This window comes from Crinia signifera, chromosome 4 (assembly GCF_055691185.1).
Source record: "Crinia signifera chromosome 4, ASM5569118v1, whole genome shotgun sequence".
Lineage (NCBI taxonomy): Eukaryota > Metazoa > Chordata > Amphibia > Anura > Myobatrachidae > Crinia > Crinia signifera.
Window position 1 is genome coordinate 220,725,681 of NC_139220.1, and position 20,311 is coordinate 220,745,991.

The 20,311-nt window shown below is 41.2% G+C and overlaps 1 protein-coding gene across 4 annotated transcripts in view; it reads right to left on the minus strand.

The window, feature by feature from the left end:
• Positions 1 to 215: 215 nt before the first annotated feature.
• RNF111 (ring finger protein 111) overlaps positions 216 to 20,311 on the minus strand; it is a 54,297-nt gene continuing 34,201 nt past the window's right edge. The window contains exons 4-14 of one of the 4 annotated variants that reach the window (XM_083183811.1): positions 16,116 to 16,279; positions 15,303 to 15,485; positions 13,344 to 13,663; positions 12,287 to 12,536; positions 10,792 to 11,146; positions 10,576 to 10,701; positions 8,191 to 8,317; positions 4,014 to 4,106; positions 2,302 to 2,397; positions 1,560 to 1,663; positions 216 to 1,358 (exon numbers count right to left, since the gene is read on the minus strand). In XM_083183811.1, coding sequence (XP_083039937.1) covers positions 1,241 to 1,358; positions 1,560 to 1,663; positions 2,302 to 2,397; positions 4,014 to 4,106; positions 8,191 to 8,317; positions 10,576 to 10,701; positions 10,792 to 11,146; positions 12,287 to 12,536; positions 13,344 to 13,663; positions 15,303 to 15,485; positions 16,116 to 16,279 — 1,936 coding nt within the window. In that variant the 3' untranslated portion in view covers positions 216 to 1,240. Of the gene's footprint in view, positions 1,359 to 1,559; positions 1,688 to 2,301; positions 2,398 to 4,013; positions 4,107 to 8,190; positions 8,318 to 10,575; positions 10,702 to 10,791; positions 11,147 to 12,286; positions 12,537 to 13,343; positions 13,664 to 15,302; positions 15,486 to 16,115; positions 16,280 to 20,311 lie in introns of all 4 variants that reach the window. The other 3 variants (XM_083183810.1, XM_083183813.1, XM_083183812.1) reach the window with 3 other exon arrangements.

The following is a 20,311-nucleotide window of genomic DNA, read 5'->3' on the forward strand; positions in this document are numbered from 1 at the left end:
CGAAAGGTTTGCTTGGCAATTGGCACACCTACTTTGACAAATTCCATTGGCACTTAAAGGGTTAAAGATCTCATTCCTATTCAGTAATTATTAGTTTGTGTAATATTGATACTAGGATTCAAGCATAATTCACTTGTTTCATTTAAAACCATTACTTTAGTGTGCCTTGGCCCGTCTGCAGCCTAGACAAGAAATAAAGACACACAAAAATCACCTTAATTTAGCTAAGTTTATTAAATCAGAAACTCTCAGGGAGTTTGTGGGGACCTTTAAAAAGTTCTCTGGTTGAATGGACACCTGCCATAACAGCTGCTATTAAGACTATACATATAATATTAGAACTGTGGAGGAAAGGTCTTACCATCATTAGTAAGAATAGGTACCGGACTACTTGCTATTGGATAATTGGTTAGAGCAGTTTCACAGAAGCAAAGAAAAATCACGTCCATAAAATAAATATGTGAACAGCAGTCTAAACTTCTTAATATTGACATTTAAATATATTTGCATTGTGCTGAAGACTGATTTCTAAACACCTTGTAGGAGACAGAACAAAACGTGTGGCAAGTATTTATTTTCTGTTAGTCTCTAAGCATTGTGATCTCGGCATCAAAAACAATGTTATTTGAATCAGCACTTTCTCTTTTTTTGTTTAATACAGCAGCCCATCTTTCCTTAATAAGGAATGTTTTCATACATTAAAAATTTCCTTTAATTCATCTAGAACTTTATACATACAAACTAAAAATTAATGATCGATAAATTTAAGGACTTCACTGTTAGTAATGAATGAAATCCATTTAGGCTTGGATTATGTAACACACACGCACACACGCTCACAATTCTATCAACTAGAGCAGCTAGATCTTGCCTGCAAGTTTAAGGGTTCACAAAGCCCATAATGTGCAAATAAATGCAATACAAGAATCCATGCAAAAAAATACATATAGTAGAACAAACTGAAAAAAATAAAAATAAAAAAATGGAGGGGTGACGGAAAGAAAAACCCAAAACAAAAAAAAATGAATCCGCTTCATAAATACATTTACCCTTCTCTGCTACAAGAAACTTGTAAGCAGCAAAGGACCTAAAATGATCTGTATACAAATGGGAGTCTATAGCCTTAGTTGTATACTGAGACAAATTTATTGATTCCATATCTGTGCAGTTAAGTCATGCCATCTTTGGTTGGCTGCAGTACCGAGGGGTGTAAAGGGGCATAATGTTGATTTGAGAAATGTCAACTTTCTGTAGGAAGCTGAGCTTCAATGTCCACTCTACAAATGGGGCACTTTTTATTTGTGATCAGCCACTGGTCCACGCACACTTGGTGAAAGAGGTGCATACATGGGAGGCGCCTGTGTGAGAAAGAGAAACAGTATTTAGTTGAATGACATGGACAGCTGTAATAATCATTTTGAGGACATCACAGAGCAAAATAAGGTAAAAAAAAGTTTAAGGTAACTTCTCCATGTGAGCTGTGAGGGAAAAAAAAGCACACACTTAAAATACATGTGGCCTTAAAAGACAATACACTGGAAAATAAACTGGTATATTACCTGACATCTTCACCTTCCTCTAATATAGAAAGGCAAATCGTACATTTTTCTTCAGTGTCTTCCTCAGTGGCTTCCTCTTCCTCTTGTTTGCCATGCAGCTTCCTCTGTGAGAACCAATCAGTGGATACCTTATTAGTAGAGATGAAATTATTGGCACACCGGATGTAGACAAGTTTCATGCATACGCATACATTTACCACATTACTGCAATATTTAACATGTTATGGTATTATGGCATTTCATTCACAGGAAGCTGAAACTACAGTTTCCAGGAATATCACAGGCAATCAAAAGTTGAACTTGATGGACTTTTTTCAACCTTAACTACTACGTATATACAGTTGGAGTAGCAGCAGCAAGTCAAGAGATCACAAGAGCCCAGGCTGTGGCTACAACCTGGACTTATTACATGGTAAAACAGAAACAGAGGTAGACAAGCGTAGCAAGGCAGCGCCTATGGACCATTGCATCTATCAGACTATTACACTAACCAAAACCATACTCAAGAGGTCCTCTCCTAAATGCTTGTAGTTAACTTATGTTTTCCGAATCAGGCAATGTAACATTTTAATACACAGAAACATACTTCCCATCAACCTCTGTTGCTGACTGAAAATAAAGTTAGTACTTCTAATGTACAAAAACATGCCATAACATGGCATAAGATTAAAGTTTGCTTTCGTACTCCAGGATATAAATTCCTGCATTATTTGATGTAAAACAATGACAGTCATTGGCTCACCTTCTTGTATTTGTGTGGGTATGTGCATCTTTCTATAGTCCCCTGTGAGGCCCCGCGATTCACATTTCCAAGCCTCTCTTCTAGATGAATTAACTCCTGCAAAACAAAACATCGATTGACACCTTGACGTAGGCATCTCTTTGTAATCGTACACAGCGTCAGAATGTCCCAAAACTCAGATACACTCCCACGTAGTGCACACCTACTTCTAAAATAACCATTTTTAATTAAGCCATGCCAGTCTGCAATTGAATTAGTTGAAAGCAATGATGAAGTTCATCTTGCACCTGGCATAGTAGACTTGCATATTAAAAAAGGAATTGTTGACAAGCCAGGAGATTTCATTAGAAAAAAAAAAAACCTAAAAAAAAAATCACCTTGTTTTTATAGCCTACCCTTGTCTTTTCTTACCCAAAACTGTTCAAAAACCCACTGTAAAGTTGAGGCAGCCATAAACAGAGCAAGATGAAAAGGAGAAACTCAGAATGCATAGACCATATGATCATTATGTTTGAAAAACTACACTGCATTCTGATAAACAAATAAGATTTCAATGGGTGTGTTGGATTAATGGACTGCAATATGAGACATATCAACAGATACAATTTTGTTACACCTATTTATCCACAGGAAATACATGCCTGGGATTTTAGATACAAAAAGTGACTTAATGCTAAATGGAGTTTTAGTGTCCTCCACTGTGTTCTCTTTATTTGGGATGTTTTTTTAGATCACTACAAAATTTAAGAGAGGCTGTAATTACAGTGCATGACCACCTAAGTGCGCTGGTGTGGCGCAGTCGCCTGTAGTGCTCCTACATTGGGAGACATTCAAAACGGTCTAGTGATCTCTCTCCACATCCGGTGCAGGAAATCACTGAGATACCGAACCAGCATGAAAAGAAGGCTATTTGCCCTGACTCACTTGCATATATGTAAACACACACACATTCATATAATCCGGTATTAAGGTCTCTTAGAGCAATTACATAAATATCACTGTCTGATGTGGCAGTGAACATAACTTTCTGTGCAGCCTTTAACAACCGATCTCCAATCTAAAGTGACCAGGGTGATTCAATTGTTCTGCTAATCGTTCACTACACCAAATATAGAAGCGTAAAGTGGCTAAACCATTTTAAAAACTTACATACACTGCCCAAAATGCAGACTGAGCACCCAAAAGCCAATCTATTCACACACTACTGCAGAAATAATGGGTGTTCATGGCGTACAAGCCCAATCAGCACAACGATTGTTATGCTCCATTGGGCACACAAAAAATCCCCCCCCAATGGATGCTACCCAGAACATTCACATCTCACTGAACACAAAAATATTTATAGTTCACTTACAAAAAATAACAAATAAAAAAACTAATTTTATGTTTTTGCACCAAACAGCATTCATTGGTAGTACTCATTTGTCACGTTTAATACTACACTTCACAGCAAAATGCAATATTACAAATAAGATTGTGCTTCCCAGCCCAATGGTTTTACATCCCTAGGTCTTAACAAAAATGGAAAAATAAATGTAGCAAATTCAAAGTTGTACCCATTTCTTGTGTTCAGGGAACTCAAATTAACACTCTGCATCTGATTAAGGGGATTCTTGTGTAATGCTCTACTACGTGCTAGGAACCTCATGGAAAAATTCCATAGGTATTTTGCCTAAAACATGAAAGCAGAAAGCTAACATTCTGTTACAAACCTCAAAATTGCCCCTGAAAGGAACTCTGAATGACCTTCCATCCAATCCAGATGAAATGTAGCGGATGTGAGGGTAGCCCGCCATGTCTGGAACCTAGTCAAATAGCAGATGTAAGTTAAACTTTAACACAACTGCTTGGAAATGATCTTACAGACCTCTTTGCTGCTAGAGGGGTTTGCAGTAGGCATGAGGAACGTACCCACCTGGCAGCAAAGTGATCGGTTGTAGTCAGAGAAAAAGATGAAAAAAAATTCATGAAAACAAAAAGATTTTTAAAAAACACACACAACTGTTGTGGAAGGCTGGTATCTGTGTCGCTATTTAATTGGCAGGAGAAACAAGTGGCAGCGCAGTGTAATGTGTAACTTTGTACTTTAGATGTAGCAATCCGCTGCAAAAGAGACAGCTGCAGGCCCAACATACACACGTTGAATCCTAAGCACCACAAACAAATGCATTAAGTGGTTCTATTGTCATAATGACATAAACCGAGACAGAGCATGACTGGCAAAAGTGGCAACTGAGTAAACAGACTTGCCTGTTATTTTCACTAATCAATTATTGGGGTCTACTGAACCAACTGGAACCTACTTCTTGCCTTTAACAGATATAGATAGAGATAAGGCATATGGACACATTACATTTCTGGTAATAAGAGCCGCAGCAAGTTTATGCCCTTGCTTTACCATTTCGTCCTTGTTTTACCTTTAAAAATAGGTTACACAAAAAAGTTTAAGACTTTCAAGAGCGGCCTTTGTCTTTTGTTTCCAACAGTTTTTTTTTTTTTTATTGTGTGTGTGCGCTAGCTAAAGGTCAGTACCATACGATGTGAGGAAGTAGAGCTTCACAAAAAGCTTTAATCCAAAAAAGCTTTAATCCACCTCTGTTAAAATATTTTTTATTTCCTTACGCTAGAGAGAAGATGAGGTGGGGCATCGATATTGACCCATGGATATAGACACATCCTAAAAATACATCACAAACATGGATGTTCAAGGGCATGTTCCTACCCGTGGCACTATCTCATGGGGAGAAATGGTTCCTAGTGCTCTGGCTCCTCTTTTTAATATACTGGAAGGAAACATGCAGTGTCTAGATTAGGGGTGGGCAATAATCGGCTCTTCAGCTGCTGATGAACTACACATCCCAGTAAGCACTGCAACCATTTTAGCACTGCAAAACTGTGGCATGGCATGTTGGCAGTGCCGGTGCAGGGCGCCGGAGCGCCCCAGGCGGGGGGGCGCCCCGGCGCTCACCCGCTCCACGGGTGGAGAGGAATACGGACGCCGTGCTGCTCCTGGGGGGGGGGGGGGGAGGGGGTTGATGCGGCCGGCGCGCTGATTTGGGGAGGGGAGAGGGATACAGCCGCCGTGCTGTTCCGGTGTATATATAATTACTCACCCTTCAGGAGCTCGGGTCTAGCTCAGCGGGTGGGAGGGAGAGCTGGAGGTCTGGCTTAGCGGGCAGGAGGGAGGCCTCGCAGTTCAGTCCCGGCGCAGTGTGACTGACATCTTCCTCCACCCGCACCGCGTACAGCCACTCAGCCGGGCAGCGCTGAGCACTTGGCTCACCCTCAGACGCTGCCCGGCTGAGCGGCTGTACGTGGTGCGGGTGGAGGAAAATGTCAGTTACCATGCACCGGGGTCCGGGACTGAACTGCACATAGCGCAGCGAGCCCTCCCTCCTGCCCGCTAAGCCAGACCTCCAGCTCTCCCTCCTGCCCTGCTCCCAACTACCGCCCCCAGTGGCTGGCGCCCTAGGCAAATGCCTAACACTGCCTAGTGGTGGCACCGGCCCTGCATGTTGGGTTGAGTAGTTCTACAGCATCTGAATAACTGCATATTGCCCATCCCTGGTCTAGACAGCTTGTTGTACACTTACAGTAGCTTAACAGAAAAAGTGAGAATAAATGACACCCAGGCCATTATGGAATGGAAGAAATCACAATTTCCTAAACCTCAATTCCTCATTAAAATCGCTTTATATATTTTTGTGTGTATAAAAATTCCAGTCAGCAGAACATACAAATTTGCAGTGGGTGACAGTCCCTATAGTATGATTTAAGAATCACACCTCAAAACACATTCACCAGCAAAAGGACAACTATGCAGTGTAACATGATTTAGAAAAATCATTATGGAAAGGTTTATATTAAGAACTATAATAATACACATGTTCTAGGTTAGACTTTTGTACCATGTTGTGCAAGGCAACCTGAAAAACTTAAACCTGGTTTTGACTGCTTCTCTTTGTGGCATCAGTTTTTGGTACACTGATTAGCCATGTAAGGAGCTGGCAAGATTAGGTATAATAAAATCGATATGATGATTAAAGTTAAAAAACACTAAAATCTATAAAATGCTGAATTAAAATGAAAACTTAAATAAGTCATGTTTTATCCAAGATTCAGTGCTTATGTGGATACGTCAACGTACATAGAATCAGATGCAGAGTGTCAATGACTAGCAAAGAATAAAGGGGTTCCCTAAACCCACCAAAATACATAACCACCCACATGCAACATACAGAAACCTCTTTTTTTTTTTTTTAATACATTTTCTTAATTTTAATGCTGCAAGAAGGTCAGTAATTTCATACGAGCACAATTTCATAATTTGCGTGATGTGAACTATAAAGTGCAAACAACATATCTCTGACAGCGTTTGGTGGCTCTGGTAAATCTGCACACCAACTAGTGGCAGGGTGTGCTTTTACAGTACGGTTTATTGCAGAGTTATAAAACGGTATCTGCAGTTTTTACATTGCTGGGCTGCTACCCCCAACGTGTGGTTTAAACATTTTCCACGTGTTCACTTGTTGTACTTTTTTTACCCAAATTTAAATGGTGCAATTAGCAGATCTCGTAAATTTCACTTGCAGTAGCAATGGTATAGTATACATTATTACATTTATTCCTATATACACAGAACATGTTCAATATGTAATACAGCTACATTAACCATTCTCGATTCTTAAATTAAGTATACAATACGGTATCCATCTAAATCAGGCATGTCCAACGTTGGCCCTCCTCCAGATGTTTTGAAACTACACATCCCAGCATGCTTTGCAATAGTTTTACAATTCTCTAATAGCAAAACTGTGGCAAAGCATGCTGGGATGTGTAGTTTCAAAACATCTGGAGGGCCAACGTTGGACATGCCTGATCTAAATGAAAGGTCTGTGGTCACCAGGCTTTTGGGTGAACATACATAGAAGATTCAGCAGTTGACGTTAATGACCAGTTTAGCAATAATAGTGGTAGGGCAATCTTAATAATAGCAAAAAAAGATATGTACTATACGTAGAATGCCCCATGATGGTACATTTAAAACAGCAAACTGCTATGAGGGCTAAATCATGTGATTTAAACACAAAGTAGCCATTTTCATATCAGCGACCGATTCTCAGGGTTACGGTATAAATGGCAGACCATGTCTAGGTCGACAGTCACTGGGTCAACCACTAATGGTCAACACCTCGACACTGTCAACATACCCAAGGCCGACATTACCAAAAGGACAGCACATACTTATGGTCGACAGATATGGTCGACATGAAGGCCATGAGATTTTCAGATTTTTTTTTGGCGTCTATGTTGACATAAACATGGTACAAGTGTGCCGCGTCCCCTCACATGGCTCGCCTTGCTACGATAGGCACATTATATTCCCACTTCGATATTAAAAGTATGAAAAAACACTTTTGTATTTTTTTAACAAAGGAAAATAAATGTGAAAAACTCCCGTCTACCATAAGGGTATGTTGACCATTTCAAGGTGTCGACCATTTATGGTCAACCTAGTGACTGTTGAATGAGACATTGTTTACCCAGTGACCACAGATAGATTCTCAGGACGTGCTGTGAAACAGGGTCCCATGGCCATGACTGAAGCAAGACAGCGCTACATTTTGGCACTTGTCTGAAATAAAACTCTACAAACAACAAAATAAGCACTTCTAGAAATATTACATCCTGCAGACATATCCATACACCATACACATTTCATATACATAAAACGTACTGCACCTGGCATAGACTTGCACAGAAAACAACATTTTCCTTGTGTTTATACTACAGGAAAATATTTTAAAAAGGTTGTTGTTAATATGAATATAAGCCCAAATGTGGCAGCCATCACTCACACACATCAGCTTTCACATGAGCGAATCTTACCATTAAGGGAAGAGCCCCAATCTGCAAGTGGTGTAGCCTAGGAGGTGGATGGTAGTGAGCTAAATGGGGATGTAAAGGACCGGTTTGGTAGGGGGCTGCAGTCACTCCAGTTTCAATTGCTATTTCCCTGGAAGATTCAAAAGAAAATAATAAACATTAATATTAACAGAGATGGACATTGAGATAAAAGACATGAAGTCAGGTTTTATTACCTAAATTAGTCTAAAGCCGCTACACACGGGACGACTGCTGCCTCTGTGCTGAGCGACAGGCTTAAGCACGATTGCTCAGCACACATTGCGGTACACCCGCAATACACACTGCGATGTGTACTGAGCAACCTGTGCAGAGCAGGGAAATCCCATGTATAAAGGAAGAGAAGGCGGCTCAGTGACGGGGGTGCTAGGAGCTTTGCGCCGTTATTATCAGCGCTATCTGTAGGATAGCCCCCAATAGCAGGAGGCATTGTATGAAGGATCAGTAGTGCTGACGTTTCCCACACTTGCAGCTATCACTAGACAACTGCAGGTGTCGTTGTCCATACAGCGATGTCCTGAGCTGCGGCATACACATGCTGCGTGTGAGGAGCCAGCCAGTGAGACACAGCGATCAGCACTAGGCTGATGGGAATCTCTGCAGGGGGCAGTTTTCACTCCCTCACTTTAGGTAAAAAAAAAGTGAAGCAGGAAGAGCTATAGCAGCACAGTGTATGCTGCTATAGTACATGTACCTCAAAGTTCTATTCGTATTCCTCAAACCAGTGTGTTCTGTGAAAGGGACCAAAGACCCAGCGGTGATCTCAAATCTACAAACTGGTGCATGCCAAGCATTTTTGGTGAAAGGATCTTTACTCTTAATATGTTCACAGGAACGTGGGAAGAAACCATACTACGAAGAGTTTCGCACAGGACAACTTATGTATTAGTGAATAATAATAATGGAACATGTCCACTTGTGACTAATCTTCTGTGGAATCAATAAATGCACACTTTCTGGCATCTTAAAAGACCTCTATCACTGCTAGATTTAATAGACTTCTAGACTGTAAATGATGAATTGTAAAGCGCAATGGAATATGCTGCGCTATATAAGAAACTGTAAATAGATACATTTTGTCCTTCTTGACATACAAAAAATAAAACCCAGAATTTTACAGTTACACTTGGATCTGGTGCATTTTTTGTTCTATACAATATTTCACAATATCACAATATTTGCTTGAGTTATCAATTCACTAGGACAGTGGTTTTTTAACTTCAACCCTCAAGTGCCCCCAACAGTTATTGTTTTTTTTTTAGGATTTCTTGTCTGTGTAAACAGGTTGGATAATTACTGGCCAGGTAAAATTAATTGCCAAACCAGTGCATAATTAAATAAATCCATAAAGCATGGCCTGTTGGTGGTACTTGAGGACCGGAGCTGAGAAGTATTGCACTCGAATAATGGAAGAGTGGTGGAACCAAAGCTTTGGAGTTCTCAACTCTTGTCCTCAAGTACCGCCAAGAGGTGATTTCTTTAATCATCTGCAGATAAATTAATCTACTTTTTATATCATCTGCTTTCAGACATAAATTCCCAAAACATGACCTACTGGGAAAACTTAAGGGATGAGTTTGTGAATCAATGGCGAAAACAAAAAGGCTGCACGTGTCTTTTTTTTTTTAAATGTTCAACTTTTTTTTTCTAACCCTTTATCAGGGTTAGGAAATTATGCATAAAACATAGTTTATTCTAAGTAGTTCACAAAAACTTGGATATATGTTAGACATTTAATATGCAGACAACAGAATACAGAAAAAAAAAATGTGACCAGTCTCCCGAGTGCCGCAGCAGCGACAGTGATTTTTTTCTCTCAGAGAGAGCGATTACCCTCCCCAAGATCCGGCTATGCAGTCCTGGAAGTAAATGGCACCCGGTGGCGCAGTGCTGGGCTCCTCTTCCATCCACTCTGCCTGTGGAGGTGATGGATGCTGGCGGGGTTGACGGAACGGTAGCGCTAAAGTCGCTATGATTACCAGCGCTATCTGCTCAGTGTAAAAATAGAAAAATATGAAGTAAAAACAGAAAAAAAGCTTGTGATTACTCCAGACAATTCCAGGAGAAAAACACTGGTGGCACCTGCTTCCTGCAGGCACCAACAAAAAACTGAGTGACCTAGCATGGAGGCGGGGTTATAGGGGAGAGGAGCCAGGCATGATGGAAAGCCTAAAGCTTTGGAGAATTGTTGCCTCTGGATCCACCTACAACCCCAATGTTAATAATTATATTCACCTAAAAATTGTGGATCAGTAGGTTACAAATACAGTATATGCTCCATAACTTAGCTTTTCTTAAATACTACTATCGCCAATCTTAAGTTCTAATGTATGGATTCTGATTCCTTACCAAGCAGAGCGATCAGGAGCCTGTCTGGGATGTGAGGACATTGTCTGTGGTACATGGATATGGTGACCATGGCCATAGTTTGGATGCATTCTGTGCGGATGTGGTGGTGGGCGCTCATGAGCCCGTCTGGAAAAGACAACATGAAATTAATTTATTTTGGCAGCAGAGTAGGGGGACAAAATAAGTGCTGGTGGACGGATGTGGGGAAATACGTACGTTGGATGCTGCATTAAACGACGTCTTTGAACTTCCATCCTTTGAATAACTTCATGAGGGTGCAACCTCTGTGTTGCAGGTGCTGTAGCAGAAATATGATGGGACATGGACTGGTGGGAGGTGGTGAGATGCTGAGGGAGAGGGGCAGCAGCACTTGTGAAATGGTGGGATGGAGGTGGTGGAGGAACAGGATGCGTGGAAGAAAGGCTGGGGAGAGATGGGTGAAAAGGAGGTACTGGATGGGCAATAACATAGTCCATCTGAGGAGGTGGTGGTGGTGGTTGTGGTGGGGGATTGGCATGTGAATGAGGGCAGCCTGACGGCTGGTGGTGGAGAGGCCTTGTAAGTGAAGCATCTACAAAGCAAACAAAATAAGAACATTAAGGACATATGACAATGACCACTCCATGCAGATATGAATTACAGTTAGCACACAAACAACTCATATGTGTACAAAATCCTGCAATGCAATTAGGCAAAAATCTACTTAGCTCATTGTCATCCATTTCTTACACATTGCAGTATTCCACTATTCGGCTAAAGGCTTTACTAGCATGAGCAGCAGTCAAAATAAAGATTTGCCCATCAATGATACTGGGCATAGCAGGGACATTTAATTTTATAAGCTATATGATGACTTGTATTCAATCTGTATCCTAGTTCAACAAACCACAAAGTTTGTATCCATGTTAGTCATCATTAGGCGACCGGATGTACACTAGCTGTAGGGACCACTGATATTACAGCTAGGCAAGCAAACTTAAATGCCCCATCCGCCCAGTTACGATGTTAGTACAGACATCAATCGGCCGAATGGAAAGGGTGTATAACTAACCTAACTGGCCACTCACTTTGGTTTGACAGGTAGTAAGTGTGTACCCACCCTAAAGGGTGTGGTATGGGACTCCGACAGTCGGGATCCCGACAGTCATTATCCCGACGTTGGGATCCCGACTGCCCGGAGTCAGACAGCATGGCGAGTGCAAAAAAGCCCCTTGCGGGCTCGCTGCGCTCGCCACGCTGCGCTCGCCACGCTGCGCTCGCCACGCTGCGCTCGCCACGCTGCGGGCACGGTGGCTCGCTACGCGAGCCACCTATTCTATTCTCCCTCTATGGGGGTCGTGGACCCCCACGAGGGAAAATAGCGGGTGGCCGTCGGTCACCCGGCTGCCGGCATTTTGACAATCGGGATGCCGACGTCAGGTAAATGACTGTCGGTATCCCGACTGTCGGGAACCCATCAGGCACCCACCCTAAATGCTGTAACACAACCTGACAAGGTCTGCTTCTACATCAAAGAAGTTATCACAATATCATGATCAAAAACACACCTAATACATATGCAAGCCAAAAAAAGAGAAAACTCTGCATGTTAAAAGGAAAATGAACTGAATGGATAAAAAAGTAAAAAAAAAAAAATTCTAGAACTCAAAACTGTACTAAAAAAATTCAATGGTGCTCTTGTTACATGGGACCACTTTACAGATATACCTACATGGAGAATGCATGTAATGTCGACAAGAGGAAAGAGAAGTCTGAGGAGGGGGCTGTGTTTGGGCTACCAGGCTAGGCCCGAAGCCATCAATAGCTATAGTTTGTGTAGTATTGGCAGTTGATTGATGTCCATAAACAGTAGACCGTGATGAAGAGCCAGGACAGCATGGGTCAAAAGCAGAGGTGCTATGAAATCCAACACTTCCATGATTTCTTATACCATTATTGCTGAGATCCACAGGCAAGGCTTGCTGCAATGCAAATAATACAGCCATTAGACAGACTCAAACTACTATAGAAATAAAATCATGGTACTATAAAATAAAATTATAGATATTAGTGTCTTTCAAGACATTGCCCATTTAAAATTTTGGAGATTCTTTACCTTCATGAGCTTCTGATGTACGTATATTATGCTCCCATAACACGGCTTAAAAGATCCTACCTGCTAATTCCATGCAGACAAGTAAACCTAGCACTTACAGCAGGAACATACTATAAGGGCGGTATTCAATCTGTGCCAATATTTCCCACAGCGGGAAATATCGGCGCTAACCTATTCAATGCTGCCGTTTCCGCCAGCATTGAAAGCTGTCAGTTTCATCTTTTTGTTAAAGATTGTCGAATCCGTGGCCATTTTTTTGACAATCCGCTGCAGTTTTCGATGATCCACTGACTTTCCGACACTCAACAGTCGGAACATTGATTTCCAACTGCTGAGTTAAGTCGGCGAAAATGGCCGGGATTCCAACTAGCGAGACGTTCCGACAGTCGGAATCCCGGATTGAATACCCCCCTAAATGTAGAACATGTCAGCTGCGGAACTATTAGTAATGTCAATATTCATGTGATATGAACACAAGCTTTGCTCTAGAGCATTCCCATATTCTTAATTGACAAATGAATGTGTTACACGGCTCAACTGATCCCTAATTTCATGGTAACATATTAAAGTAAAAAGCGATTTCAAGCGAAATGCCAAAAAAAGCATGTTCTCCTTTATCAGAAAATAAATGCATAATATCTGTACGTGCTTTTTTTTTTTTTTGAGGACTCACCGGGTCATGATAGGTGGCAGAAGAGCTGCTTGTTGCTCCACAAGGTGGTAGCACAGTTACATTTCTCTCCACAGGACAGTGAGAGTCCGGGAAAGAAGGAGGAGACAGAGGAACGGCGGGGTGAGAAGTATGATGGTGGTGGTGATGGTGATGTGGAAAGTGGTGACTATGAGCGGGATAACAACTTGACAGAGGATGTCCAAGGACATGGGGATTCTGTGCAGAACCCCCACAGGGTGAATGCTCGGCGCAGCAAGATGGTAAGCGTGGCATTGCTGGAGTGCCACAGTCTGCAGCACCCGTAGTCCTTCTGCTGTCATCTACAAAGCAAATAATACAAAATATATACCATAAACATGTATTCTGCGCATCATTAACCTTCAATGCAAATGCCATATCGAAGTAGATATGGTACAATGGCCTTCAAGAATGTGACCCTCTGTGTAGTTCTTTAAATCTTGTATTTCTAGACTGTATATTGTTGTTATGTATTAACAGACTCTGGTTCAAGTCAGACTATTCCTAATTTCTTTCAACTTACATTAGTCTGATATTGTAAAACAGAACACAAGCCATGTAAACTAAGTTCACCTAAAAGCATCAAACGTAGTACAAGACCCACAAAAGGAACCTAGCACTTGAAGTACTGTGTAGAGATGTGCAGGTCACAGACACCACTACATACAGCTTACACACACACACACACACACACACACACACACACACACACACACACACACACTTTACTTTCTGACAACTCCTACCCTCATACAATTACTTTTCAATTACGCGTAACATGTGGTTCCCAGATTTGCACAACCTGCAACAGCCAACATTTCATGACTATACTGAATTCAGCTTTTTACTCAAAACTGTAACTTATAATTATTAGCTGTGTTTATGCACCAACTACCCCAGAGGCAGCACTTAATGCATATTAAGTGGGGAAAAAAAAAAAAAGTGTTGTAGATAGTTGCGGGCCTCTAATTTAATAGCTCCAAACACTACCCAAGAAGGTGCACAGTACAGTCCAAGTCACCTCCATAGATTTCTTTATCTAATTGCTATAAAATGTGCAAATAATTGGTCCATTACAGGAAAATATCAACATATTTCTACCTATGGAAATTTAAATTTACAGTACAGCAAAAACAAAAATAACTACTTTACTAAAATGTACACACTGATATTTAAAAAGGATTTTGGAAACAATGAGTACATCCCTAATGCTGTGTACACACTGTGAGATTTGACAGATTTTGACTATATAGTCAAAATCACATGCAGATCGTATGCAGATTGCACAGGTTTTTTACCTTGTGATCCCTATGCGCACTCCCGTGACAGCACAAATCGAAAACCCAGATAGTCAGGGCAGCAATGACTATGTAGTGCAAATCTAATGCTGATTGTACGAATTGTATGTTAAAAGTGCAGAGATAGCAAAGATTGCATAGCACTCGGATCTTAAGTCGAATAGCAAGGGAATCTCACCGTGTGTACACACCATAAGGAGGAAGCCCTAGATAAACATATGCATCTTATTAGCTGGGACACTGGGTGGTGACTTTAACCCTACAGGAATAAGTTTTAAATATCTACAAAGTTGCATGTGAAACAACGGAACTTGCTGCGAAAAAACAGCACTGTAGCTCTTTGGACAATACTGCAGATCATGGCAACCATATCAAAAATCTCCTCATAACTGCCACATTTTCTGATGTACTACAGAAGTAGTTTTGGATATTGTGATATGACTATTTCGCTTATTTATGTAAAATCAAACAGAAATCTAGGCCAAATCAAACCTTGCATACTGGGCGATAATAGAGAGATTGTGATGTATCTGCTTGGATCTTATTATCAGGAAATTGAGACAAAATAGCAAACTGTACACCAGGGAGTGAGTATGGATTGAGCAAAGTACAAAACCAGAGAAATTAGATTTAATGGACTCACCTGCTGTCAAACTTGCTGTACTGTTACTAGGGGTGACGGGAGAGGTCTCAACTGTGGAAGCCTGAGACCCTGAGGGTCCTAAAATAGCATCAGAGGCCAGCTCTGAGATGGATGTACTACTGGAAACAGCGCTGACAGGCTGGGATTCGAGCCTGACAGGGGTAGTTGGCACAACTGTAGGATCTAAGCAAAAAACATCATTAGTACAAATACCAAATTAATCATCAAAATAAGTCAAAGAAGACATGCAGATGAGACTTGTAATAAATGCATAGGTGGCTGAGTGTAGCAGATTCGGCACCATACAAATGCTCTGTAATATCTTTCTGTGTGAAGTAATGACTAGAGGAGCGGGTTCAATTTTACTTGAATTTACTCGGATGTCATCTCCAAATTATCGCAATTTTGTATTATTCCGATTGGCTATGGGCATAGGTGCATGTAGCTTTGCTTATTCCCTCCAACATCTGTCAGTTATTATAGTAAAAAACCAGCACCAGTGACCCTAACATTAGTAAAATTAGTTAATTCTATATAAACACTAACTTCCTTAATATATTATATTACATATATCCTATATAGTAAAATTCTAACGCTGCTCCCCACTTCTATGGTGCGCCAGCGGCCACTAGAATGCGCCTGACACATGTTCACCGCACCCCCTCCCCCCCTCCTTTCCCCTATACGCTTCAGCATGACCGTGCACCAGACAGGCTGGTGACCATTTTTTTGTTAGACACATGCAAATGAAACGGAGGATAGTAAAGGTAAATAGAACAATAAGGGGTGTGCAGATGTGTAATGCATACATACCATCTTCATCTACAGTCAGATCTACAACTTCAGTTGCATTCTGTCTTAGAGGCTGGATAACAGTGGAAACCCGACTGCGACTTCTGTGCTCCTGGGATCTTCCAGATTGTGAGTTTGAATTTTGTCCCCAGGGAGATCGCGAGTGTCCAAGTGAAGAACGAGATCTGAGAGAGAAAGTGTGAGGTGGAGTGGTCAATGGTTAGGAAGCTATAGTATTTACATGCTTTAAAAACAGCTGATCGTCAATGACACCGACACCCTTCCCCCCCCCCCCCCCCCAATATTATTAATAACCATTTACTTAAACAGTATAAAGCCAGTATATTCCATTGGGCTTTAGAATTGGAACAATATAGAAATCAAACAATACTGGGCAATAACGGACAGAACAGAGAGGTTAGAGGGCCCTGCTCACAGGCATACATTCTATAGGGAACGGATAGACAAGTACGAATGCTACATATTGCATATTGGTCCAATGATATTGCAGAAGTTCTTGATGGGCTGTATGATCCAACTACACAGCACTGTTGACCAAGGGTCAGCGTCATGTGTGAGTGCAGAAAAAGAAACTAGGCAAATATATGTGAGGATATGCAGGGAAGGTAATCACTTAATGGATCCTACATACGGCCTAGATTGGCATCAGTGTTTCTAGCAGCTTTAAACAAAACAATGTTTCTAAACCTCTGCTATAAACTGTTAGAATAGAGTGCTTGTGCGATACTCTCCATTTCCATCACAGAAACAAAGTATTTCAACCGGGAGCAAGCGTGGCACGCCTTAAACATGGAGTAAAGAGCGCCCATGTGACACCACCACATCACTGACCTGCGTTAGCAGAAATATTACAAGATCACCAACAATGTGCGCCACAGCAGACATATCCCCCTTCTGTCCGTAACATATTTACTAGATCAATGAAGTTTCATAACAGTATATTTAATAAATCGGAGCATATCCTATGGTTGGCAGTAATAAACTACTACATTTATCATAGTAAGGGTAGCTACATTCACGGTACTTTCCTAAACTTCCTAAGGATTTCAAACACCCCCCCAACACACACACACTTTTGATGGTAAAGGTTAGAGTACCCTCACTCATCGTCATTAGATATTTCAAACAATATGCACAATAAAGACCATTGTTAATATTTTCGTGCATATCATCTAGTGTGTACAAAGCAGATAGCTAACAATGCTCACTGCCTCTGTTCGCAACCCCTGCCGTCTGTACATGCAGACTATACAGTCTACAACAGCTATAAATACTGGATGTGGCCACCGAACGATCCATGTGTACCCAGCTTCAGTATGGGTCAGATTCAGTTAAGCAATTTGTGTCTGGAACAAACCATCTTGCTATGCAAGGGGAAAAAGTACATTTATATGGTTTCTGTGCAGGTTAAAAACTGTCTGCTTCTGTATGTAGTCCACAGGCATTGTGGGGGTTACACACGGGGAGATTTGCTGAGCATTCTGAGTGATGCTAGATCAATCAGATACTCAGCAAGATCTCTCAGCACACAGCGTTGCATAGCGATATGCCACTAAGTGATCTGTCAGGGTCAGTGTTCCCAGATGGAGCTGATTACTTCACTTGTGATTCTGTGAGGAGACCTGGAAAACATTAACTGTTGGTAGCTCTCGAGGACTGGCGTTGGCTACCCCTGCTGTATATTAATTGCCGGACAATAGCAGAAATAGGGGCCGTGCATTGCTATCGCCTCTCTACACGCAGCAATGTAGGGGCATTTTCTAAGCAATCTGGTGAGATCGCTTAGAAAATGCCCTGAAATCACCCAGTGTGTAGGCCCTTTAGACAGCTTTAATTTTACACTACAATTTACATTTTAGTTTCAACACCCCCCTACCCAAATCTAAATCCATCTGCCTCAACATTGTTTTGCCCATTTGCGTGCCTTTTTAATTTGCTAACAAAGCTAAAACAGTCCTTAACTAAAAACAAAACTAAGTTAAAAGGTAACTGGAGCAGTGGTCCTTGAGCAGTGACTACAGGTTGAGATTTTTTTTGCTAAAAACTCACTGGGGACATCTGTAACAGCACTACTGTACTATGATATGTAACTGGCATTATATGTGTACAATAAAATGATTCCTTAGCATTCAAACTCAATATCTGAGATAGTACACAAATTTTGTTTCATGTTTTGAAACCTTGTTTTTGAACAAATAAAATATATTTGTGTGTATTTTATGTGGTTGATGTGTTTATACAGCATAAATGCAAGATACTTCAAAATACATCATTGAAATGTTAAAATATCCAAAATACAGAATAATCCGTTATCCAAAATACTCCTGGTCCCGAGCATTTTGGATACTCAACCTGGATAAGGACCAATGATCTGAGCTCTATCTATCCAGTACTGTATACAGCATACTACACTGCAAGGATAACCACCCAAAGCAAAGCTAGATCTGCCTCTCCATACCTAGGAGTACATTTCTGGGCTCTGATCTTCCCTGAAATGCTAAACAGCCATCATACTAATGGGCCCTACACACATGCCGATGTGTGCAGGGCTACCTAGCTATGCTAGGGCGGGCTGTGCTGCGCAGCTATCGCCTAGCACACAGAGCTGACAGCCCACACACAGAGCGAGCTGTCAGCTCTGTGTGCTAAGCGAGCAGACAGCGCCAGTGTTCTCCGGTGGGAGAACACTGCCGATGCCGAGATTGATGGACACTGTCCATCAATCTCGGCCAGCGATAAAGACGCGCGGGGACGCGCACGGATGCCGATACAGCCCCCACACATACACCGATGTGAGGGCATTTGCTAAGCGACTTTGCCAAACTAAGCAAAATCGCTTCGAAAATGCCTTAATATCGGCATGTGTGTAGGCCGTATTAGGGTCATTCTAAAAATGTAATTATCCATCGCTAAGTTTTTGAATAAATATTTATATCTGACATTAAAACATACATAAGCATGCACAGCGCACCCATCACCATTACTGTAGTTTCATGGGAAGAACCAAAAGAACGTAATACGATCAATGTTCCACCGAAACAGATTCATAAATCTTTTACAAAATATTGGCTTTTTAGTCGATAACAGAAAATAGCAGACAGTACAGTACTGTAAACAGGCAACAGGTGCACATCATCTTCGTTCACTTGTAATGGGTTGATGTATACAAACATACACAGTCATTTTATTTAATAAAAAAAAGTATCCAAAAAACAAGATGTTTTTTTAATCCAATCAGAATGTGAAACTGCGAGCAGAGCAGAACACCAAAAGAACAATCACATTTGTCTTTATTCACTAACTGGTCATCTCACGGTTAGCTACACTGTATATATATTTTAAACGATCTCTGAAAATCCTGCGGGAGAATTCTAGGGTGGGTCAAGAAACCTACTGTGCATGCCCTATGTAGTCAATGAGCAATGTTATGCTCAAAGATTCACAATGCTTGTCAGCAAATGGGTTAAATGCTTTAGTTTAATTTGCTTTGTGTGCGAGAAAGAAACTGCACACCAAGCAAATTGCAGAAGCCAGTGGAAAATACTCCAACCGCCTGTTTATCCATCGTGAGTTCCAAATGATTTGGGCCTCTTCCATTTCACATTGCAAACAGATAGAATGTTTAATATCTGTACTTGAGAAATCCAGCTATCACTTCACACATTCTCAGGAAGAGTATGAACGAAATAGTGAACATTCATTTTAATCCAGCCATCCCTCTAGCAAATAAAACAGACGTTAAATCAATTAAAATCGGGAAATGATGGCACGAGACCAGCACTATAAAAACTTTCCCTTTCAGATGGTTATGAGGATAAACAGTTTTGCAAACTGTTGTGTTAGCGCATAAAACCAGGCAGGATCAAAAACCAGTGGCACCCGCGCGCCTAGTTGGAAATGTACACTTACACATTAACAGATTTGAGTCTTGAAATATGTACATACCTTTATAAGGTGGGTCTCAAATCCCAAGGAATCTGTGGAAGGACTTTAAAATCACGGCGGAAACGTTTGAGTGATTTTTAAAGTCCTTCCACGGATTCCTTGGGATTGGAGACCCGCCTTATAAAAAAGGACAGTATATGCAATTTTCAGGACGCAAATGTGTTAATGTGTAAGTGTACATTCCCAACTAGGCGCGCTGGTGCCACTGGTTTTTGATCTTGTATTCGTTTATTGTGATAGCGGGTGATTTA